Below are 25862 nucleotides of genomic sequence, written 5' to 3'. Positions count from 1 at the left end.
TCCGTGCTCTAAAATTCTATTTAGAGGCTACTAAAGATTTCAGACAAACATCTTCCTTGTTTGTTGTTTATTCTGGTAAAAGGAGAGGTCAAAAAGCGACTTCTACCTCTCTTTCCTTTTGGCTTAAAAGCATTATCCGATTGGCTTATGAGACTGCCGGACGGCAGCCTCCCGAAAGAATCACAGCTCACTCCACTAGGGCTGTGGCTTCCACATGGGCCTTCAAGAACGAGGCTTCTGTTGACCAGATATGTAAGGCAGCGACTTGGTCTTCACTGCACACTTTTGCCAAATTTTACAAATTTGATACTTTTGCTTCTTCGGAGGCTATTTTTGGGAGAAAGGTTTTGCAAGCTGTGGTTCCTTCCGTTTAGGTGACCTGATTTGCTCCCTCCCTTCATCCGTGTCATAAAGCTTTGGTATTGGTTCCCACAAGTAAGGATGACGCCGTGGACCGGACACACCAATGTTGGAGAAAACAGAATTTATGCTTACCTGATAAATTACTTTCTCCAACGGTGTGTCCGGTCCACGGCCCGCCCTGGTTTTTTAATCAGGTCTGATGAATTATTTTCTCTAACTACAGTCACCACGGTATCATATGGTTTCTCCTATATATATTTCCTCCTGTCCGTCGGTCGAATGACTGGGGTGGGCGGAGCCTAGGAGGGATCATGTGACCAGCTTTGCTGGGACTCTTTGCCATTTCCTGTTGGGGAAGAGAATATCCCACAAGTAAGGATGACGCCGTGGACCGGACACACCGTTGGAGAAAGTAATTTATCAGGTAAGCATAAATTCTGTTTTTTTCTTTCATTATTTAGAAAGAGCATACAATTTTAAACAACTTTCTAATTTACTTCTATTATCTATTTTGCTTCATTCTCTTGATATTCTTTGCTGAAAAGCATATCTAGATATGCTTAGTAGCTGCTGATTGGTAGCTGCACATAGATGCCTCCTGTGATTGGTTCACCGTGTGCATTGCTATTTCTTCATTAAGGTATATATAAAGAATGAAGCAAATTAGGTAATAGAAGTAAATTGGAATGTTGTTTAAAATTGTATTCTCTACCTTAATCATGAAAGAAAATGTTTGGGTATAGTGTCCCTTTAAGGGGTTAAAGGATGCATACCTTCATGTTCCAATTCACAGATAATATTTCCAGTTTCTGAGATTTGCCTTTCTGGACAAGCATTTTCAGTTTATTGCTCTACCATTTAGTCTGGCTACAGCTACAAGAATATTCACAAAGGTTCTGGGTGCACTTTTGTCTGTTATTAGAACTCAGGGTATTGCAGTGTTTCTATACCTGGATGACATCTTGGTTCCAGCTCCATCTTTTCCTTTAGCAGAATCTCACATCAACCAACTCTTGTTGTTTCTTCAAAAACATGGTTGAAGGATTAATTTTCCAAAAAGTTCTTGGATTCCTCAAGCAAAGGTAACTTTTTGGAAAATATCAAATAGATTCAATCTCCATGAGTCTTTCTTTAACAGAGCAGAGAAGATTAAGATTGGTGTCCGTTTATCTAAACCTTCAATCTCTCTCTTTCTTCTCGGTTGCTTTTTGTATGGAAGGTCTAAGTCTTACGATTGTAGCTTCAGATGCAATTCCATTTGCTCGTTTCACAATGAGACCTCTTCAGCTTTGTATGCTTTGTCAATGGTGCAGTGATTATACTCGGCTGTCTAAACAGAAATTTCTGGATCCCAATGCAAGTCAGTTTCTGACTTGTTGGCTGGATCATCGGTTTATTATTCAGGGGGCTTCTTATGCTCATTCTACCTGGACTGTGATCACTACAGATGCAAGTCTCTCAGGTTGGGGAGATGTCTGGTGGTTTTTGAGAGCAGAGGGAGTTTGGGATCCTCAGTATTGGAGGTTACCTATAAATATTCTAGAATTCCACAGCAGTGACTTATGTCAACCATTAGGGGGAACTTGCGGTTTCATAGCCATGTGGAAGGTATCTCAAATTCTCTCATGGGCAGAAATCAATCCTGTCTAATCCTTGCGATTTCAAGGGTGAACAACTAGGTAGTAGACTTTCTCCGTCATCAATCTCTACATCCACGGAAGTGGTCTCTTCATAAGGATGTGTTCAATCAGATTGTGGATCTTTGGGGTCTCCAAGAAATAGATCTGATGGCCTCTTGTTTAAACAACAAACTTTCCTGGTACTTTTGCAAGGTCCATGGATCCTCAAGCAGAGTTAGTGGATGCTCTAGTAGTTAATTTCTTTTTTTGGCATAACCTTCCCCTCCTCTCCTACTCCTTTTATAGCTCTGATTCCTTTTTCTTACCTCACATTTTTTAATTTGGGAGTATTTTTATTGTGCTCTTCGAGTTTTGGAATCCTTGCCGCCTCTTAGTGGTAGAGAAGAGTTATTCCCAGGAGTAATGGATCATGGACTCTTACCACCAAAAAATAAATTAATTTATCAGGTAAGCATAAATTATGTTTTTTTTTTAGTTCAGTCCTCCATGATGAGGACACAAACTATATATTTTTTCTATATAAATTGGTATCATAATCTTGCATTTATAAACTAAACATATTCAATTAATTTGTGGAGCTTATTCTCTATTGTGGGCATTCAAGAAGGGAACACTTTTGGGTTGAAGAAATTAAGCAATGCTATCTAGGTTCTATTATTTGCTAAATTCATTTGTCATTTGGTCTAGGATCTTCAAAATTATTATTTTATTTTATCTTGAAGGGATACTAAGCCCATTTTTTTTTATTTCATGATTCAGATAGAGCATGCAATTTTAAGCAACTTTCTAATTTACTCTTATTTTTTCTTCTTTCTCTTGGTATCTTTATTTGAAAAATATTTTTGGTTCAGTACACTGGGTAGCACTTGCTGATTAGTGGCTTCATTTAGCCACCAATCAGCAAGTGCTATCCAGGTTCTGAGCCAAAAATGGGCCGGCTATTAAGCTTAGATTCCTGCTTTTAAAATAAAGATAGCAAGAAAACAAAGAAAAATTGATAATAGGAGAAAATGAGAAAGTTGCTTAAAATTGCATGCTAAGACCTCAGTCCAATATTGACACCAGATTTATCCAATCCTCAATTCAGAAAGTTGCTCAAACCACTCTATCAGCTACCTGGCGGGAGATGCATGTCAAACTTATACATAACTCATATTTCACTCCCGAAAAGGGTTGTAAAATTTGTAATCTTAGCTTCAATAAAGGCCCAAAATGCTTACTCCCTGCAGCAGATCTAATGCATATGATATGGGACTGTCCTAAAATAAGACATCTTTGGTGGAAGCTAGAGTTCTGGCTTAGTAAAACTCTTAAAATCTCTCTTCCGAGCTTAACACAGTTACAGGCCATATTCGCTTGAGGAGCCATAATCAACAACAATCAAATGATAAAGTGATAACTCTATCCATATTGGCAACCAGATATCTTATTTTTTTTAAATGGAAATTGAGAGCAATTCCATCCATCCCAGAGATTAAGAATTGTTTGAAAAAACAATTTCTGTTAGAACAAAGAGACACCAATCTAGATAATGACTCGGATATCAGACAATTCTTTGGTGAATGGTCAGTGTTCATTAAGTTATTCCCTGATACCGAGATAAACAATCTGATATTTCCATTCAGAAACTCTGAATTAGTACTCTTAGGGGCTTGGTAATAGCCAAGTAAGAGAGACACGAGCCAAGATGTCACTCAATTCATTGGTCCCCCCTCTCTCCCCCCCCCCCTTTTTTTTTTTTTTTTTTTTTTCTTCTCTCCTCTTTTTTTTTTTTTTGGATGAGCTATTTATGTAAAGATAAAATTTCAGCAGAATGATGAAAGAGAATAATGTTTTACTGCTTGATTCAACTGTAAAATGGCATTGAATTGTGCTAATTTTCATAATCTCTTTTTCTTTTTGTGATTTATTGCTGATAAGGAAAATAAACATTTAAAAAATAAAAAAAAAAATAGAAAAATAAATAAAAAAAATTGCATGCTGAGTCATGAAAAAAATGTGGGTTTAGTATCCCTTTAAGAAGTCATAACCCTTTAGAAAGCCTTATTATAAGCATGCATGGATATGTGCAATTAGATCAGCAATATATTTAGTTTTAAAATTGATATTAAAACTGTCACTGCAATTGAACCAAAAAAATTATCTCAAATGGTGTGTGGGAGGGGGAATTCAGTATTTCAGTGGCTTAGCTTGTCATCCATGGCAAGAGACTCTGTATAGCCCCTTATATCATTTTGAAATAAAAATTCTTGAAAGGTGAAGACTAGAAGAAACTAAATGTATGCTTACCTGATAAATTCCTTTCTTTCCGGATATGGTGAGTCCACAAAGTCATTTAATTACTTTTGGGAATACCACTCCTGGCCAGCAGGAGGAGGCAAAGAGCACCACAGCAAAGCTGTTAAGTGTCACTCTCTTACCCACAATCCCCAGTCATTCGACCAAAGGGAAATGGAAAAGGAATAACACAAAGGTGTAGAGGTGCCTGAGGTTTAGTCAAAGCTGTCTTAAATTTAAGGGTGGGGTCGTGGAAAGAAAGAAGTTTATCATGTAAGCATACATTTTGTTTTCTTTCCTAAGATATGGTGAGTCCACAACGTCATCAATTACTGTTGGGAACCAATACCCAAGCTACAGGACACAGATGACTAGGGAGGGAAAACAAGATAGGCAGACCTAAACAGAAGGCACCACCGCTTGAAGAACCTTTCTCCCAAAAGAAGCCTCAGCCGAGGCAAAAGTAATTAATTAGTAAAATTTGGAAAAAGTATGCAGAGAGGACCAAGTTGCAGCCTTGCAAATCTGTTACACAGAAGCTTCATTTTTTGAAAGCCCAAGAAGAGGAGACAGCCCTAGTGGAATGAGCCGTTATTCTCTCTGGAGGCTGCTGTCCAGCAGTCTCATAAGCTAAACAGATCATACTTCTCAACCAGAGAGAAAGAGAAGTAGCAGTATCTTTCTGACCTTTACGCTTTCCAGAAAAAACAAACAAGGCGGAGGACTGATGAAAGTCCTTAGTCGCTTGTAGGTAGAATCCAAGTTGTGCAACAAACGTTCCTTATGAGAAGAAGGACTAGGACATAGAGAAGGAACAATGATTTCCTGGTTAAAAGAGACACTGAACCCAATTTTTTTCTTTCATGAGTCAGAGCATGTAATTTTAAGCAACTTCTTCTTGCTATCTTTATTTACAAAGTAGGAATGTGATGCATAGGAGTCAGACAATTTTTGGTTGAGAACCTGGGTTATGCTTGCTTGTTGGTGGGTAGATATAAGCCTCCAATAAGCAAGCACTATCCATGGTGCTGAACCTAAAATGGGCTGGCTGCTAAGATTTACATCCCTGCTTTTAAAATAAAGATAGCAAGAGAACAAAGAAAAATTGATAATAGGAGTAAATTAGAAAGCTTAACATTTCATGCTCTATCTGAATCATGAAAGAAAACCCAACTTGGTACAAAGAACCACCTTATCATCATGAAAGATAAGATAAGGCAAATCATACTACAGGGCTGAGAGCTCCGAGACCCTCCAAGCAGAAGAGATAACAACAAGAAACAAAACCTTCCATGATAACTTAATATCTATGGAGTATCAAGCTGAGCCTGTTGTAAAACCTTAAGAACCAAGTTAAGGCTCCAAAGGGGAGCAACAGACTTAGACAGGCCTGATTCTGACCAGGGCCTGACAAAAGGATTGAACATCCGGCACATCCATCAGACGCTTATGTAACAAAACAGATAATGCAGAAATCTGACCCTTCAGAGAACTGGCTGACAAACCTTTCTCCAGACCTTCCTGGAGGAAAGCCAAAATCCTAGGAATCCTAACCCTACTCCAAGAGTAGCTCTTAGATTTGCCCCAATAAAGATATTTACGCCATATTTTATGGTAAATCTGTCTAGTAACAGGCTTGCAAGCTTGAATCATGGTCTCAATGACCGACTCAGAAAAGTCACGCTTAGCCAACACTAATCGTTAAATCTCCAAGCAGTCAGTTTCAGAGAAACGAGATTTGGATGAAGGAATATGGACCCTGAGTTAGAAGGTCCTTCCTCAGAGGCAGCCTCAAAGGTGGAAGAGATGACATCTTCACTAGGTCTGCATTCCAGATCCTGGAAGGCCACGCAGGAGCTATTAGAATTACTGATGCTTTCTCCTGCTTGATACGAGCAATGACTTGTGGAAGGAGAACAAACGGAGGAAACAGGTATGCTAGACTGAAAATCCAAGGTACGGCCAGAGCATCTATTAGGATGGCCTGAGGATCTCTCGACCTTTCACCGTACCTCGGAAGCATGGCGTTCTGTCGAGATGCCATTAGACCCAACTCCGGCATCCCCCATTTGAGGGTTAACTTGGAGAACACTTCCGGATGGAGTACCTACTCCCCGGGATGAAAAGTCTGTCTGCTCAGAAAGTCTGCTTCCCAGTTGTCCACCCTTGGAATGTGGATGGCAGATAGACAACAATTGTGGGCTTCCACCCACTGAATAATCCAAGCCACCTACTTCATGGCTAAAGAACTCTGAGTTCCTCCCTGGTGGTTGATGTAAGCTACTGAGGTGATATTGTTCGACTGGAACCTGATAAACTGGGCTAAGGGCAACTGAGGCCATGCTATCAGAGCATTGTAAATTGCTCTCAAATCCAAGATATTTATGGGGAGGGCAGACTTCCGAAGTCATAGACGCTATACTTTTAATGAGTCCCAGACTGCTCCCCAGCCCAGCAGGCTGGACGTCTGTGGTTACAATGACCCAGGAAGGTCTCTGGAAGCATGTGCCTCGAGATAGATGCTCCTGAGAACACCACCACGGGAGATAGTCTCTCGTCAACTGATCCAAATTGTCCCTGTTCCATTGTCTGAGCATACATAGCTGTAGTGCTCTCAAATGGAATCCAGCAAAGGGAATGATGTCCATGGAAGCAACAATCAGACCAATTACATCCATACATTGAGCCACTGATGGCCGAACAGTAGACTGTAGAGGGAGGCAAAAGGAGAGAATTTTGGATTTTCTGACCTCCGTCAGAAAATTTTTCATATACAGGGAATCTATTATGGTTCCTAAGAAAACCACCCTTGTAGCTGTAACAATGAAACTCTTTTCCAGATTCACTTTCCATCCGTGGGAACGTAGAAAAGATAACATAATCTCTGTATGAGAGTTTGCTTGTTGAAAAGATGATGCATGAACCAATATGTCATCCAGGTAAGGTGCCACTGCAATTCCCAGAGCCTTGATCACTGCCAAAAGAGCCCCCAAAATCTTTGAAAATATTCTGGGAGCTGTGGGCCAAACGGAAGAGCCACAAACAAAGTGATTGTCTAGAAAGGCGAATCTCAGGTGCTTGTGATGATCCCTGTGAATGGGAAATATGCATCCTTCAGGTCTATGGTCGTCATAAACTTGATCCTCTTGTACCAAGGGGAGAATGGACCGAATGCTCTCCATTTTGAAGGATGGTACCCTGAGAAACTTGTTTAGACTCTTTAGGTCTAAAATAGGATTAAAGGTTCCCTCTTTTTTGGAAACCACAAACAAATTGGAATAGAATCCCAGACCCTGTTCCCTTTCAGGGACAGGAACTATTACTCCCAGGGAAGAAAGGTTCCAAACACAATTCAAGAATGCCTCTCTTTCTTTTACAAAGATATGACGAGTCCACGGATTTCATCCTTACTTGTGGGATATTAACCTCCTGCTAACAGGAAGTGGCAAAGAGCACCACAGCAGAGCTGTATATATAGCCCTTCCCCTCCACCCTCAGTCATTATCTTTGCCTGTGTTATACTAGGAAGACATGGTAAAGTGAGGTGTTAGTTTTAGTTTCTTCAATCAAGAAGTTTTTTTATTTTAAATGGTACCGGTGCATACTATTTTCTTCAGGGGGATATGGAAGAAGATTTCTGCCCTGAGGTTTGATGATCTTAGCATTTGTAACTAAGATCCACGCTGGTTCCCACAAGACTTCTGAAGGTAACCATGAGACTTGGTGTATCAGAACTGGCTGGCATTATTTCCCTGTATGGGAATGGGGTAAGCAGTAAAACTTATTTTAATAAGAGGGGTGTTACTAGTCCCTATTTTATATTTATCATTAGTTGATATTTGGGCATTATGTGACATGGGAGACAATATAAAAAATGTTTTATGTTTTTTATTTTTGGCACTTAAAACTTATTGGTGTTATGCTTGAGGGTTATCATGAGTGTGTATTTTTACTTTAGTGCAAAACTGCATTTACATGGGGTGTTGTTTGGGCCTACTCTGACGTTTGACCTTAAGGGGCGGAGCCTATTTTGACACAATTTCTTCAGGCTTAGCAGCAACAAGCAGTAACTCAGTGGCTCCTGGACTGTGTAGCTGGTCTGAAGGGTTGGTAACTTGATTCGAAGTACCCTGGGGGCAGGTAGGCGCCATAGCAGAGCTGTGGCGAGGTGCAGAGTGTATTTTTTGACTAGATGTTGATATAGGTACTTCTAAAGCCTTATTTCTGCCCTTGCTTCTGGGTGCAGTAATTTTTGGATTAACCAACGATATTAAGTTAAATTAAAGGCACAGTACACGTTTTTTCTAATGTTTATTTTATGCTGTAAATAAGTGTTTAAACGACTTTTGTGGTATTACTAGTCTGTTCAACATGTCTGACATTGAAGTTTCTCATTGTTCTATGTGTTTAGAAGCTATTGTGCAACCCCCTCTAACATTGTGTAACTTTTGTACTGAAAGGGCTTTACAATGTAAAAAGCATATTTTAAGTAACGTAAGTGTGCCTAGGGATCATTCTCAGTCTGAAGAGAATCAGGATATGCCATCCAATTCTCCCCAAGTGTCACAACCTTTTATGCCCACACAAGCGACGCCTAGTACTTCTAGTGCGTCTAATTCCTTTACTCTGCAGGAGATGGCTGCAGTTATGTCAACTACCCTTACAGAGGTATTGTCTAAATTACCAGTGTTGCGGGCTAAACGCAGTAGGTAAAGTATTAATGTAAATACTGAATCCTCTGATGCTTTATTAGCTATTTCCGATGTTCCCTCACAGTGCCCTGAGTTGGGGATCAGGGAATTACTGTCTGAGGGTGAAATTTCTGATTCAGGGAATGTTTTGCCTCAGACAGATTCGGATGCTATGTCATTTAAATTTAAGCTTGAACACCTCCGCCTGTTGCTTAGGGAGGTTTTAGCAACTCTGGATGATTGTGATCCTATTGTGATTCCTCCAGAGAAATTGTGTAAAATGGATAAATATTTGGAAGTTCCTACTTACACTGATGTTTTTCCGGTTCCTAAGAGAATTTTGGAAATTATTAGTAAGGAATGGGATAGACCAGGTATACCGTTTTCTCCCTCTCCTAATTTTAAGAAAATGTTTCCTATATCAGATACCATTCAGGACTCATTGCAAACGGTCCCTTAGGTAGAGAGAGCTATATCTTCCCTAGCTAAGCGTACTACTATACCCATTGTGGATAGTTGTGCTTTCAAGGGTCTACTAAAGAAATTATTTGTTAATCAGGGATTTCTTTTACAACCTACTGCTTGCATTGTTCCAGTAACTACTGCAGCAGCTTTTTGGTTTGAGGCTCTAGAAGAGGCTCTTAAGGTTGATACTCCATTAGATGAAATTCTAGATAGAATTAAGACTCTTAAGCTAGCTAATTCTTTTATTACTGATGCCGCTTTTCAAATTGCTAAATTAGCAGCAAACAATGCAGGATTTGCTATTTTAGCACGTAGAGCGTTGTGGCTCAAATCTTGGTCTGCTGATGTGTCATCAAAACATAAGCTTTTAGCTATTCCCTTTAAAGGTAAGACCCTTTTTGGGCCAGAATTGAAGGAGATCATTTCTGATATTACAGGAGGTAAGGGACATGCCCTATCTCAGGATAGGTCGGTTAAAAGGAGGGGTAAACAGAATAATTTTCTTTTCTTTCGGAACTTTAAAGGAGGACCCCCCGCTTCTTCTTCTTCTTCCACAAAGCAGCATGAAGGGGTGGCCCCCGATCCAGGACCGGATCTAGTAGGGGGCAGACTTTCTTTCTTTGTTTAGGCTTGGGCAAGAGATGTTCAGGATTCCTGGGCACTAGAAATAGTGACCCACGGTTATCAATTGGAATTAAAGGATTTTCTCCCAAGAGGGAGATTTCATCCTTCAATATTATCTGCAAAACAGATAAAGAGAGAGGCGTTCTTACGCTGTGTAAAAGACCTTTTTACTATGGGAGTAATCTGTCCTGTTCCAAACCTATTTGTGGTCCCCAGAAAAGAGGGAACGTTAAGACCCATTTTTGACCTCAAGTGTCTAAACAAATTTCTAAGAGTTCCATCTTTCAAGATGGAGAGAATTCAAACGATTTTGCCAATGATCCAGGAGGGTCAATATATGACTACTGTGGATTTGAAGGATGCTTACCTTCATATTCCAATCCACAAAGATCATCATCGGTTTCTAAGGCTTGCCTTCTTGGACAAACATTATCAGTTTGTGGCTCTTCCTTCCGGGTTGACCACAGCACCCAGAATCTTCACAAAGGTTCTAGGGTCTCTTTTGGCGGTTCTCAGACCGCAAGGGATAGCGGTGGCGCCTTATCTGGATGATATTCTGATTCAGGCATCAACATATCATCTGACAAAATCTCACACGGACACAGTGTTGTCTTTTCTGAGAATTCACGGCTGGAAGGTTAACATAGAGAACAGTTCACTTGTTCCACAGACAAGGGTTCTTTTCTTGGGAACTCTGATAGACTCAGTAGCCATGAAAGTATTTCTGACGTAGGTCAGAAAATCAAAGATTTTGAATGCTTGCCGAGCACTTCTGTCCATTACTCGGCCATCAGTGGCTCAGTGTATGGAGGTAACCGGATTAATGGTAGCAGCAATGGACATCATTCCATTTGCTCGCTTTCATCTCTGACCACTGCAACTGTGCATGCTCGGTCAGTGGAATGGGGATTATGCGGATTTATCTCCAAAGATAATTCTGGATCAAGAGACCAGAAACTCTTCTTTGGTGGTTGTCGCCAGATCATCTGTCCTAGGGGACTTGTTTCTGCAGACCCTCGTGGGTGATAGTGACAACATATGCCAGCCTTCTGGGCTGCAGTTTGGAACTCCCTGAAGGCTCAGGGTGTTTGGACTCAGGTGGAGTCTCTACTTCCAATCAATATTCTGGAACTGAGAACAATATTCAATACGCTTCAGGCGTGGCCTCAGTTGGCTTCGGCCAAATTCATCAGATTCCAGTCGGACTGTGGCATATGTCAATCATCAGGGGGGAACAAGGAGTTCCTTAGCGATGATAGAAGTATCCAAGATAATCAGTTGGGCAGAGGCCCACTCTTGTCATCTGTCAGCAATCTACATCCCAGGGGTAGAGAACTGGGTAGCAGATTTTCTAAGTCGACTTTTCATCCAGGAGAGTGGGAACTTCACCCGGAGGTATTTGCCTCATTGATTCTCAGATGGGGCAGACCGGAATTGGATTTGATGGCATCTCGTCAGAATGCCAAGCTTCCAAGATACGGATCCCGGTCAAGGGATCCTCAGGCCGAACTGATAGATGCCTTGGCAGTACCTTGGTTGTTCAGCCTAGCTTATGTGTTTCCGCCGTTTCCTCTCCTTCCACGCGTGATTGCTCGAATCAAACAGGAGAGAGCTTCAGTGATCCTGATAGCGCCTGCGTGGCCACGCAGGACTTGGTATGCAGATCTAGTGGACATGTCCTCTCTGCCACCGTGGAAACTTCCGTTGAGACAGGACCTTCTCATTCAAGGTCATTTCCAACATCCAAATCTAATTTTTCTGCAACTGACTGCGTGGAGATTGAACGCTTGATTTTATCGAAGCGAGGATTCTCTGATTCAGTTATTAATACTTTGATACAGGCTAAAATGCCTGTCACTAGAAAGATCTATCATAAGATATGGTGTAAATATCTTTATTGGTGTGAATCCAAGGGTTACTCATGGAGTAAAGTTAGGATTCCTAGGATTTTGTCTTTTCTCCAAGAAGGATTGGAGAAAGGGTTATCAGCAAGTTCCTTAAAGGGACAAATTTCAGCTTTGTCAATTCTGTTTCACAAACGTTTGGCAAATGTATCAGATGTTCAGTCTTTTTGTCAGGCTCTATCTAGAATTAAGCCTGTATTTAGACCTATTACTCCTCCCTGGAGTTTGAATTTAGTTCTTCGAGTTCTGCAAGGGGTTCCGTTTGAACCTATGCATTCCATAGATATTAAACTATTATCTTGGAAAGTTCTGTTTTTGGTTGCTATTTCTTCTGCTCGAAGAGTTTCTGAGCTTTCAGCATTACAGTGTGATTCGCCTTATCTCATATTTCATTCTGATAAGGTGGTTTTACGTACCAAACCTGGGTTCCTTCCTAAGGTTGTTTTGAATAAGAATATTAATCAGGAAATTGTTGTTCCTTCCTTGTGTCCTAATCCTTCTAAGAAGGAGCGTCTGTTACATAACTTGGACGTAGTCCGTGCCTTAAAGTTTTACTTACAGGCAACTAAGGATTTCTGTCAATCATCTTCATTATTCATGGTTTATTCTGGAAATCTTAGGGATCAGAAAGCTACGGCTACCTCTCTTTCTTTTTGGCTGAGAAGTATCATCCGCCTGGCATATGAGACTGCTGGACAGCAGCCTCCTGAAAGAATTATGGCTCATTCTACTAGGGCTGTGGCTTCCACATGGGCTTTTAAAAACGATGCATCTGTGGAACAAATTTGTAAGGCTGCGACTTACAAATTTGGAGGTCGTCCCTTCACACTTTTTCCAAATTTTCCAAATTTGATACTTTTGCTTCTTCTGAGGCTATCTTTGGGAGAAAGGTTCTTCAAGCAGTGGTGCCTTCCGTTTAGGTTCCTGTCTTGTCCCTCCCTTTCATCCGTGTCCTATTGCTTTGGTATTGGTTTCCCACAAGTAAGGATGAAAACCATGGACTCGTCATATCTTTGTAAAAGAAAACTAAATTAATGCTTACCTGATAAATTACTTTCTTTTACGATATGATGAGTTCACGGCCCTCCCTATTATTTTAAGGCAGGTGTATTTTATTTTTTGAAAACTTTAGTCACCTCTGCACCTTTTTAGCCTTTCCTTTTCTCTTCGTATAGCCTTTGGCCGAATGACTGAGGGTGGAGGGGAAGGGGAGGGGCTATATATACAGCTCTGCTGTGGTGCTCTTTGCCACTTCCTGTTAGCAGGAGGTTAATATCCCACAAGTAAGGATGAAATCTGTGGAGTCGTCATATCGTAAAAGAAAGTAATTTATCAGGTAAGCATAAATTTAGTTTTTTTATCTGGTCTTCAGATAATCTTGTGAGAAGAAACCTGGCCCTGGGAGGAAAAGTCTTGAATTCTATTTTGTAACCCTGAGACACTATGTCCACAGCTCAAGGATCTGGGACATCTCGTACCCAAACTGGGTAAAACCAAGATAGTCTGCCCTCCACTTGATCCGGTTCCTGACCGGGGGCAACCCCTTCATGCTGACTTAGACTCAGCTGCAGACTTCTTAGATTGCTTTCCCTTGTTCCAAGACTGATTGGGTTTCCAAGAAGACTTGGAGAGTTCGTGCTTGGTAGAGGAAAACTTTCCTTTGGGGTTACGAAAGGAACGAAAATTACTTTGACGTCCTTTATATCTATTCTTCTTATCTTTTGGTAGAAAATACCTTTTTCCACCAGTAATGTCAGATATTATTTTTGCCAAACAGGCAAACCCTTGTAAGAAAGCGCTAAAAGCTTGGACTTGGAGGTAACATCTGCTGACAATGATTTCAGCCAGAAAGCCCTGTGGACTAGCACAGCGAAGCCAGATATCATGGCTCCTAGCTTAATAATTTGCATGGTGGCATCAGAAATTAAGGAATTGGCTAGCTTGAGAGTCTTAATCCTATCTTGGATCTCCTCCAAAGCAGTCTCTATCTGAAGAGACTCAGACAGAGCATCAAACCAGTAAGATGCCGCACTGGACACCGTGGCTATACAAAATGCTGGTTGCCACTAAAAGCCTTGATGAACATACATCTTCTTCAAATAAGCCTCCAGCTTTTTGTCCATGGGATCTTTAAAAGAACAGCTATCCTCTATAGGAATAGTAGTTCTCTTAGCCAGAGTAGAGATGGCCCCATCTACCTTAGGCACCGTACGCCATGCGTCTTTAATGGAGTCAGCGACAGGAAAAATCTTTTTTAAAAACAGGAAACGGGAAAATGGAATCCCTGGCTTCTCCCATTCCTGCGCAATAATCTCCCTTGCACGGTCTGGAACAGGAAACACTTCCACCGAGGAAGGAAAATCAAAGTATTTAGTTTACTTGATTTCTTAGGGTTGATAACGACAGGCGGGTCGGAGTCGTTGAAAGTAGCTAAAACCTCCTTTAACAGTACACAAAGGTGTTCAAGCTTAAATCTGAAGGATATATTCAGCATCAGATGAAGGAATTATACTGTCTGAATCTAAGATTTCACCCTCAGAGGCTACTAATGTATCCACCTCATCAGATTTATGAGAGAGGGCTATCTGAGTAGCAGAGGTAGGAGCAGAAACCTTAACATTTGATCCTCTACTGTTCCTCTTGCGTTTTCCTTTTCGTATAGGAATGGAAGATAAGGCCTCAGATACCACTGAAGATACCTGGGCAGTAATTTCTGCAGGCAAATAAACTCCTCCAGGAGACTGAGAGGAACCGCAGGGTAATGTATGTGACGCCACTAAGGCTTGGGACATTTGAGGAGAAAACTGTGGCATTTCCTGAACAGCATCATCCTGAGAGACTGTTGGCTCAGAAATAAAAAAGTATATGTTTGTTTTTCAAAGTCCTCTATACATGAGGGACAAAATTGCAATGGTGGTCCAACTTGATTCTCCAAACAAAGGAGACACTTGTCCATAATAGCAGAATTCTCCATATAATAGTCTTATTTGAATGAGGTACTGCCGCTTTAAATTAACAGCCGTTTTAGACTAAAAGCAAAAAATGACCATCTCCCTGCTTATGAAGTATGACTCCCAATCAACTAGTTAATATTTAACGGACAGGAAAATACTTAGGACTCTCTACACCTCAGCCTTGACTGAGGTGCCTACCTGCCTTTCGATCGTGTTGTGCACACGGTGCGCCACCAAAAGTAGCTGCAGACGACCGCTCCGATAGTCTGTAGGAGCGGAGATACAAGTCACTTGACCGGCAATGGAAACTGCGCCATACAAGAGAGAGCGCGCGAGTTTCAAACCGGAAGAGACATATCGGAAAAGCCGTTGCCTGACAGAGATACGTCAGAGCCGGCAAAAGAGACCGCAGACATATGTACACAAAAACAGAACAATTTACATCTCCCATTGTCACTATGTGCCATAGACATAAGTCACAACAGCCACTCATATATAAAATAAAATTCATGAGCCGAAACAGGGTTAACTCCTTATTGCCACAAAGAAATTTAACCCCTAATCTCTGTCACATTACAAAAGTGCCTGCTCACTGCCAAAATTGATCCTACCCCCAGGATACTAGTCCCATAATTGATGCAGGAATACTGGGCAGCCCTTCAGCTTAACCCCTTCAGTGCCAGCCTCCTAGCCCCAGAAGACCAAAAAGGCACTTACCTGCACATCTCGCTGTCCGGCAGGGGAACAGCTCACACGGTGTGGGAGGATGCCACTCTTTACAGAGACCTGTGAAACAGAGAAATAACAGAGTAAACCTACTCTGACTTTCTAAACTAGAGCAGCAGCCTGTTAGGTGAGACCCACCTTACAAGTTCCTAACTGCTTTAAAGCCACCACTGCTCTACTGAAGAGACTAATGTGGAGTACAGCTAGACCCAAAAAACTTGATTGTAGCAAAAGAAATTAAATTTTCTTCAGACACCAGAACTTCACCTCCTCCATTAACAGAGGCAAAAAGAATGACTGGGGATTGTGGGTAGGGGAGTGAGACTTAACAGCTTTTCTGTGGTGCTCTTTGTCTCCTCCTGCTGGCCAGGAGTGGTATTCCCGACAGTAATTGATGACGTTGTGGACTCGCCATATCCTAGGAAAGAAAATTGGTTACTATTAAAAAAAAAAAAACAATAAAATGAATTGCTTAATTATAAGGTCATTTAAAATGTTTTTTTTTTTTTATGTTGCTAGAACACACATGTTGACTATTCTAAAAATATGTATATTCTTCTTTAGGTGTTGGTCGCACTTGCTTGTGACCTGGAGTTGGATACTCTTCCATGTTGCGCAGAAACCCACAAATGGGCATGGTTTAGAAGATACTGTATGGCATCAAGAGTTGCTGTGGCATTAGACAAAAGAACACCACTACCTCGCCAATTTCTAGATGAGGTACGCATTCTCGTCTTCATTGCACTAGTGTGCTGTTCATGCCTTTTGAATGATAAAGATAAATGTGTTTATGCTGAAAGAAATAAGAATCCACATTATAAAATTAAGCCTTGGGATAAGCCTTGAAATAAACAATACAATTTCAAGCAATTAGACTAAAGTTGAAGCAGCTACATTTATCCAGTTTTTTTCTTTTTCGTGTTTATAAAAAAGGATCATTGTTATTTTATATATTTTGTATCTTAAAGGTGGCAAAGAAAATCCGTGAACTTATGGCTGACAATGAAAACATGAATGCTGTTCATGAAAGCCATGAGATTTTCAAGAGAGAACAGGATGAACAGCTTGTCCAATGGATGAATCGGTTTGTCATTTATTAACTCGCTGAGTTTTTTAAATGTATTAATTCTTTCATTCATTCACTCAATTCAATAATGTATTATTTTTTTGTTGTTTTATGAAACAAACATATATCTTGCTTTTGAAGGTATAATTTTACATTGGTTTTATTTATACTATATTTACATTTACAATTATGACCTTTTTTTGTATGACCTTTTGTGAAAATACTATATTGCCAAAAAAAAAAATTTCCTCTTTTGTAGACGTCCTGATGACTGGACTCTATCTGCTGGGGGCAGTGGAACCATTTATGGTTGGGGTCACAATCACAGAGGGCAGCTTGGGGGCATTGAAGGTGCAAAGGTCAAAGTTCCAACTCCATGTGAAGCACTAGCAACTCTCAGACCAGTACAATTAATTGGAGGAGAACAAACACTGTTTGCTGTCACAGCAGATGGCAAGGTAATATGCCTAGGGATTACTGAAATATATATTTTTTTCTCATTTTAACTCGCAGACTTGACTTTTTGTAGAGCACATTAAATATTTTCTTTATAAACTTTTTTTTCACAGCTGTATGCCACAGGTTATGGTGCTGGTGGCAGGCTTGGAATTGGTGGCACAGAATCTGTATCTACCCCTACACTGCTAGAGTCCATTCAGCATGTATTTATTAAGAAGGTTGCAGTTAACTCTGGTGGGAAGCACTGTCTGGCACTATCCTCAGAAGGAGAAGTATATTCCTGGGGGGAAGCGGAAGATGGAAAACTGGGACATGGAAACAGAAGGTAAGAATGTTGTATAATTTTATTATTTCTTATGTTAATTTTGGGAGACTGTTTCAATTCATGCAGTAAATGATTGATCACGACACACTTCAATTGTGTTATTTCAACACTTTTGTTTTTCCTTTTAGTCCATGTGATCGTCCTCGTGTTATTGAATCCTTAAGGGGAACAGAAGTAATTGACATTGCAGCTGGTGGAGCGCACAGTGCTTGTATCACTGCAGCTGGCGAGTTATATACTTGGGGCAAAGGGCGATATGGCCGACTTGGACATGGAGATAGTGAAGATCAGCTAAAACCAAAGTTGGTGAGTTAATGTTTATTGGAGGAATGGTAATTAGTAGATCCTTGCCATGGTGTTCTACGTATGATCAAACCAAAGACCCATAAGAAGTTGAATTTAAATTCTGAATTGCCAGGATTGGGTAATTTTCGGCTTAAATGAAAGTTTCTGTTAACTTTTGCAAGATCATAAAAAGAAAATTAAATTCTTTAAAATAGATTGTAATGGGAAAATGATATTCTCTAATTGGGCTGAACATGTCTTTTTTGTATTATTCACTTCAAGAACTGCAGAAAACTCCTGGTCCCAAGCAGGAAAGAGCCAATGAGCCAATTGGCAGCCAAAAACCGGCTTTACGGTGGTTAAATTTATTGAATTCCATGGTACAAAAAATGATATGCTCTAACAAATAACCAGTTTGTCATTTTGACACTACATTTTCCCTTTTAACTTCCCCTTTTCATAATCTGAAGTATTAGTGTTCTGCTTTTTTCTGTATCAAATCTACCAAGACTGGGTAGTGGTGGATGGGGATTCACAGGTAGGTGAACCTTTCTTGTCTTGAGGACTAACGTGGATGGAGCTACAGCAAGGTAAAGTGTTTTGTAGCTGATGGCCCGGGGGTGATATGCAGCTTTTGAGGGCTTCCTCTTCATCCCTTGTCATATAATATGGAGCCGTAAAGAATGTCCGTCTCGTTTCTACTCATAGAAAACCACGCATACTTGATTTTACCATTCCAAACACCTACAATTAATTCTTAATCCATTATGCCCCATTAGACATTTTTTTGTTTTAATCATAAGATGTAAAATATGCTTTGGGGTTATTTGCATTATCCAGGTTGCCTTTTTGAAACAATATACAGAAAATTAAAAACCTTTACAGTACAGCTTAATTACACTTTTTATTTAATGCCAGCTGCAGCAATTTTAAGTTTTTTCCCTATATTTTTAGCAGAAGTGGCTAGCATTTCTCTATTTTTTTAAACGTTTGGCAAATACATTTTAAAGTACATCTGCATGTGCTAATAAATAGAAATAAAGAGTTGATGTAATTGTAAATTGCAGTTTTTTTGTTGTTTTTTTAGGTTGAAGCACTTCAGGGATACCGTGTGATAGATATTGCTTGTGGCAGTGGGGATGCACAGACACTCTGCTTAACGGATGATGACACTGTATGGTCTTGGGGAGATGGAGACTATGGAAAACTAGGGAGAGGTGGAAGTGATGGCTGCAAAGTACCTATGAAAGTAAGTTTTGCAGTAGTAGATATTTATAGATGATGGTGCTTTACAGAATTTGAATGATTAATGATGATTTATTGGATGAGCTACCATCTTTGAAATTTGTGAAGATGAAAACGTATCTCATTACCCTATGGACATGAAGTGTGTTTTTTTTTTTATTGTGAAATACAACTGTCCTAAAATACTGGTTAAAAAAATATATATATTTCATGAAGTGGTGATAATCCATAAGCCCATCACATGTGGAATTCAATTCCTGACAACTAGGAGGATGAAAAGATACCCAATATACTTAGAACTTTCTTTCATAAGATGGTGAGAGACCACAATCCTTGACATGTGGGATTTAAATTCTGCTGCTAGGTGGAGGCAAAGATACTCCAAACACTAACAGCTTTTGAACCCTCCTACCTTTCTGTATACCTGTTTTCTTTCCTAAGATATGGTGAGTCCAAACATAATCATTTACTGTTGGGAATATCACTCCTGGCCAGCAGGAGGAGGCAAAGAGCACCACAGTAAAACTGTTAAGCATCACTTCCCTTCCCACAACCCCCAGTCATTCTCTTTGTCTTGGTGCATGGAGGAGGTGAAGTTTCTTTCGCTACAAGCAAGATTTTCCCTAGTATAGAAAGCCAGAGTAGGTTTACTCTGTTCTTTCCTTTGTTTCAAGGATTGGGTCTAGCTGTAGTCCACGATAATCTCTTCAGTAGAGTAGCGTTGGCTTTAAAGCCTTTAGGAACTTGTGAGATGGGCCTTGCTGCGTTTTCCCAACATACAGTATTTGCTTCCCTAGTATAGAAAGCCAGTGTAGGTTTACTCTGTTCTTTCTTTTTTCTACAGGTCTCTGTGAGGAGTGGCATCCTCTCACACCGCGTAGGTTGTCCCCCTGCTGGACGGCTAGATGCAGGTAAGTGCTCGGTCTTCTATGTTTTGAGGACTTGAACTTCTGAAAGAATTAGACATATATATCCTTGGGAAGGATATTTTAGGCAGGACGCAGGCACTGGTGACCAGGAGACTAGGGGTTAATATTTATGTGTAGAGTATTCCCTGATTATTGGATCTTATTAAGGCTCATTAGGGTTAATTGCAGTTTTTGATTCATGGGTGAATCTAATGTGTTTGTGTGGACTTGTTGGCATAATATCTACATACTAGGAGATATACAATCATGCGACAGAGCTAGCTGTTCAGCTGTCAATACACATTTTCAGTATACTCTGATGAGTGATTTCTATCGCTATTGAGAGCGCGCTCTTTTAATAACTGCAATGAGCGGCACCATTATGTGCTTCATGAGCTGATCAGGGTCTTTGACTTATAGGACTGCAAATCTAGGTTTTTGCTCTTTTTGTGATCATGCACTCATCCCACATGCATGAAAACAGAGTTACCTTTAAAAATGAATGCCACTGAAGTTATTAAATGATGTTTAGTGGTAATCTTTTTGTATTTGGAAGTTTGGATTACAACTCCAGCCTAGGAGGGGTTAAGTCTTTTTTTTGTTTTTCATGTTTTTGGAACAGAGGCCTGTTCCTATGTATATATGATTGTTGTCTCTTGAGCTATTGGAGATACAACATCCAGGTGTGACTCATACCCCTTCTTTCAGGTATATAAATAATTAGAATGCCAGGACATGGGTGTCTTTGTTTAAGCCTGGTTATGCTCTGTTGCACAATTTGATAGGTAGTTAATCCCTGAGCCCAACGTCTCTTAGGATGATGATATTCAGGTAATGCCACCGCTTCCTCCTCTAATGTCCCAAGCCTCAATGGTGTCACATGCAGTGCCCTGTGGTTCCTCTCAATCTCCTGGAGGAGTATTTTTGCCCATAGATTTTGCGATAGTTATCTTCTGTGGTATCTGCAACATTATCTGTTTTTCCTTTGGAGGTATGGAAGAAGACGGCACTTCGGATCGGTAAAACTTTGTTTATTTAATTCTTAAAAGCAGCAACACTCAACAATGATACAGCATGGACGGAGGGAAGGGTTCTGACGCGTTTCGTGCCTGCGGCACTTAGTCATGCTGTATCATTGTTGAGTGATGCTGCTTTTAAGAACTAAATAAACTGTAAGTTTTACCGATCAGGAGTGCCGTCTTCTTCCATACCTCCATCAGCCTTTTCCCATTGGATGCGCACCACGCTGGTTTGTGACGGCTCACGTTTGCGTCATGTTGTTTGCTTGGACAGCACCGCTGTGTTTTGCTTACCCGCGTTTGTTGTTTGCCTCCTCGGGCTTGGAGCTATGTCCTCCCCCACATACTTTCATTCTGTTTTTCCTTTGTTAGAGGGAAAATGCAAGAGGAAATTTAGAGATTCAGATAGTAAGTTTCTGTTCCGCTTTGCTACACAGGTTGCCCTCTCTCATAAGGATATTAGCCTCTGTGGGTGAAATCTCAGATTCGGACAGTATAATTCCTTCATCTGATGCTGAAGTATTAACCTTCAGATTTAAGCGTTAACACCTTCATGTATTGTTAAAGAAGGGTTTGGCTACTGTGGAGCGACTCCGATACTCCCGTCGTTGTCCATCCTAAAGAATCTAGTAAACTTTATACATACTAAGATTCCTCTGTGGAAGTTTTCCTGTTCCAGACCGTGCTAGGAGATTTTTCACAGGAATGGGGGAAATCAGGGATTCCTTTTTCCCCCATCTCCTATCTTTAAAAAGATGTTTCCTGTCGCTGTCTCCATTAAATAGCATGGTACACAATGCCTAAAGTAGTAGGGTCCATTCCTACTCTGGCTAAGTGAACTACGATCCCTAGAAAGAATAGCTGCTCTTCTCAGGATCAATGGACTAAGCTGGAGGCATACATGGAACAAGTGTGGCCACGTATTGGTGCAACGCCTTGTCTGATTCCATTTTGGTTGGGACTCCTTTGGAGGAGATCCAGTACAGAATTAGGCTTTTAAGCTAGACAATTCTATTTCTGATGCTACCATGCCAGTCTTTCAGCCGGGAGCTTAGCTATCTGGCTTCACTGTAATAGCCAGCGGGGCATTGTGAGTATTATGACTTTTTCCCTGAGTCCAAGCTTCTGGGGCTTCCTTACAAGGGTAAGACCTCGTTGAGTTCCTGAGATTTTCCTATTGGTCAAACACTTTTAGTTTGTGGCTCTTCCCTTTGACCTTGCCGTGGTTCCCAGAGGGGGCTGTATTGGCAATGATCAGGTTTCGGGGGAATTGTTGTGGTGCCTTTCCTGGATGACATAATGGTTCAAGCACCATCTTTTCAACAAGCAAACTCTTATACAGAGATCTTGTTGTCTTTCTTCATCCCCACATATGGTAAGTGAATATGGAAATGAGTTCCCTTGTTCCAAATACAGGGGTAGTTTTCTTAGGGACATAATAGTTTCCCTATCTCTGAAAATGTTTCTGACAGAGGTCATAAAATTAAGATGATTATTTTTTTTTTTTTTTTTCTCTTGCCTCTCTCTGCAGTCTACTGTTAGGCTTCAGTGGATCAATGTATGGAGGTAATTCGTCTGATGGTCACTTCATTGGACATCATTCCCTTAGTTCATTCCATCTGAGAGTTCTGCTGTTTTGCATGCTCAGATAGTAGAACGGAGATCATGTTGGATTTTCTGCCGTGGTGGTTTTCTCAGGACCATCTGTCTCAGGGCACATGCTTCCGGAGACCTTCCTGGGTAATAGTAACCACAGATGCCAGCCTGTGTGGCTGGGGAATATGGATTCGAGAGGAGTCTGCTCTCCCCATAACCATCTTGGAGTTGATGGCGATCTACAATGCTCTGATGACTTGGCCTCAGTTGTCTTTAACTGGGTTCTCAGGTTCTAGTTGGACAGTTCCACCTCAGTGGTTTATATCAACCTCCTGGTAGGAACCTGGAGTTCCTTAACCGTGTTGTAGGTAGCGTGGTTTGTTCGGTGGGCAGACACTCACAATTGCTGTCTATCTTCTATCCACTTCCAGGAGTGGATACTGGGAGCGGACTTCTTGAGCAGTCAGACATTTCATTCTGGCGAGTGGGCGCTCTTCCCAGAGGTGTTCGTCAGGTTTACCCTCAAATGGAGGGTGCTGGAGTTGGATCAGATGGCAGTTCGCCAAGCTTCCAAGGTACGTTTAAAGGTCAAGAGATCAGCAGGCTGCCCTGATAGATTCTCTTGCAGGATCTGGTATGCAGACCTAGTAGAGATATAATTTCTTCCACCTTGGAGGTTATCTCTGAAGGACTTTCTAACTCAGGGTCCATTCCTTCATACAGATATTGTTTCTTGGACGCTGTCTGCTTTGGAGATTAAACACTTAGTTCTGTCTAAGCGTGGCTCTTTCTGAGTCGGTCATTGAGACCATGATTCAGGCTCGCAAGCCTGTTGATAGAGAGATTTACCATAAGGTATAGCGTAAATACCTTTATTGGTGTGAATCCAAGGGCTACTCTTGGGGTAGGGTTAGGATTCCTAGGATTTGTCTTTTTTTCCAGGAGTGTCTGGAGAAGGGATTGTCAGTCAATACTCTGAAAGGCTATCATCTGGCAGATGTTTAACACAGGCCTGATTCTGAACAGAGCCTGACAAAAGAATTTAAGTCTGTTGCTCCTCTTTGGAGCATTAATCTTGTTCTTAACGTTTTGCAGAAGACTCTGTTTGAGCCTTGGCATTCCATATATATTAAGTTGTTATCTTGGTATGTTCTGTTTTCTTTTTGCTTTCTCTTTTGCTCTGAGAGTTTCGGAAATCTCGGGTTTTCAGTGTTATCGCCTTATCTTATTTTTCAGGCTGATAAGGCAGTTCTTTGTTTGAAGTTGGGTTTTCTTCTTAAAAGTGGTTTCAGATAGTATTATTAATCAGGAAATTGTTGCTCCTTCTCTATTTCCTAATCCTTGTTCTCATAAGGAACGTTTGTGGGACAGCCTGGATTTTAAGACAGTTATTTTTTGTCTAAACCTCAGGCACCTCTACACCTTTGTGTTACTCTTTTTTTTCTCCATTACCCTTCGGTCGAATGACTGGGGGTTGTGGGAAGGGAAGTGATACTTAACAGTTTTACTGTGGTGCTCTTTGCTTCCTCCTGCTGGCCAGGAATGATATTCCCAACAGTAAATGACGACGTTGTGGACTCGCCATATCCAGAAATAAATTTATTAGGTAAGCATAAATTAGTTTTTTTTTATATTTGCCTCCACAGAAGTAGGGGGAAATTAAGTTGCTCCAGATTCTATGTTTAAAGGGGTTTTCATACCTGTGTGAGACCCGTTACCCTCCTCAGACGCAAGCTTTGGCTAGAAAAGTTTAGTGGCACAATATTGCACAGGGATTTTAGTCACAAGCCTGCCACAGGTGTCACGGGACCTGTCCCTAGCCCTCCTCTTGTTTGGTTGTCCTAGGACTCCTCTCTAATATCCTCTGCTGTTTCTTGTACAGCACAGAATGGGCTCTCTACTTCAAGCAGCTTTTGTCAACAGCTGGTAAGCTCAGTAGAGTGGGTGCTTTTCAGGTAAGTACAGAGGACTTGCATAGCCTTCAGGCTATTAGTAGACACATTTTAATCTATAACATAGCCAGGGGAGATACTAGTTTACACACAGACTTGTTACACCTTAGCTACTACATATTACATGTCTTATGTATTACACATTTATATGTGGGATGTTTGTGCAGTTAGCACATGGCAAATTGACATTTTTATTTACAATTCTTTAATATAAGGGTCAATTTTCCTTTGTTTAGCTCTGGCCATATTTTATTTGGAAGGTTAAAGCCAACTGATCTACAGACCATGCTTTGATATTCCTTAGGTCCTTTGTGAGCGGCAGCTAATGCACGCTGTTATGCTATGCAGAGCTTGCTCCCCAGCTCCTGGTTTTCTCACATCAGCGGGCAGACCTATTTTAGTTCATTCAAACTTACCAGCGGGTAATATTATTGCTGGAAGTGCAACAGTTAACATCTTTTCCCGCCTTTATGCAAGCTTTCTTCCTGGGTGCAAAAATTGGTTTCAGTGGCACATCAGCGCTGCTTCACTGTCTCTAGTGAAGTTTCGTGTCAGAGGGGGTGAGTACACTAAACATTAAGAGCTTTGGGGGTTATTTCTTGTGAATTTTGATTTAAAAATAAATCTTAAAAAAAAAAAAAAAAAAAATAATAAAAAAAATCTATACATACCCAGTTTACCGTAAGTTAGAGGCCTTTCAGAGGGATTTTTCTTCAAGCAGGCTTTATCTTTAAGCCTATACCTTAGTAGCTATTAACATTCGGGGAGTCAACATTCGCCATTCGTCAACCAGGAGAGTATCAATCAGATTGTCTCAAGATGGGGCTTGCCGGAAATAGACTTTATGGCCTCACATCTAAATTACAAACTTCCCAGATATTGTGCCATATTCAGGAACCCATGAGCGTAATTTGTAGAATCTGATAATTCCTTGGTCCTTTTGCCTAACCTACCTTTTTCATCCGTTTCTGCCAAAAAAAATGATAGACAGGAGCATGCCTCAGTCATTCTGATCACTCCAACTTGGCCCTGCAGGACTTGTTATGCAGATCTAATCCAGTTCTCCAACTTGGTCTCTTCCACAGCATCAAGATCTCTTGTTTCAAGGTCCTCTTTTTTTTAATCTAGATCTACAAACTCTAGGTTTTAACGCCTAATTTTGAATCAACAAGTTTTCCTGACGCTGTGGTATATACTCTTCTTTGGAATAGTAAACCTGTTAATAGGAAATTTTGCTTTAAGACTTAGACTTTTTTCTTTCTTGGTGTGTGGGTCATGGTTTTCATTGGCACTTTTGGAATCCAGAGAATCCTTAAGATAAGGCTTTGTCAGCCAATTCTTTGAAGGTTCAGATTTCAGCACT

At 40.7% G+C, this 25862-nt stretch overlaps 1 protein-coding gene across 4 annotated transcripts in view; it reads left to right on the top strand.

Moving 5' to 3' along the window:
* The window catches only part of HERC2 (HECT and RLD domain containing E3 ubiquitin protein ligase 2), a 733063-nt gene that overhangs the window by 512527 nt on the left and 194674 nt on the right, over positions 1 to 25862 (top strand). For all 4 annotated transcript variants that reach the window (XM_053707729.1, XM_053707727.1, XM_053707730.1 and 1 more), the window contains 6 exons: positions 16209 to 16364; positions 16613 to 16728; positions 16970 to 17168; positions 17280 to 17494; positions 17623 to 17800; positions 18867 to 19028. In XM_053707729.1, the coding sequence (XP_053563704.1) occupies positions 16209 to 16364; positions 16613 to 16728; positions 16970 to 17168; positions 17280 to 17494; positions 17623 to 17800; positions 18867 to 19028 (1026 nt within the window). The remainder of the gene's footprint in view (positions 1 to 16208; positions 16365 to 16612; positions 16729 to 16969; positions 17169 to 17279; positions 17495 to 17622; positions 17801 to 18866; positions 19029 to 25862) is intronic.

This window comes from Bombina bombina, chromosome 3 (genome assembly GCF_027579735.1).
Source record: "Bombina bombina isolate aBomBom1 chromosome 3, aBomBom1.pri, whole genome shotgun sequence".
NCBI classification, from domain to species: Eukaryota; Metazoa; Chordata; class Amphibia; order Anura; family Bombinatoridae; genus Bombina; species Bombina bombina.
Note: the sequence above shows the minus strand (reverse complement) of the source record. Positions and strands in the feature narration are given on the sequence as shown.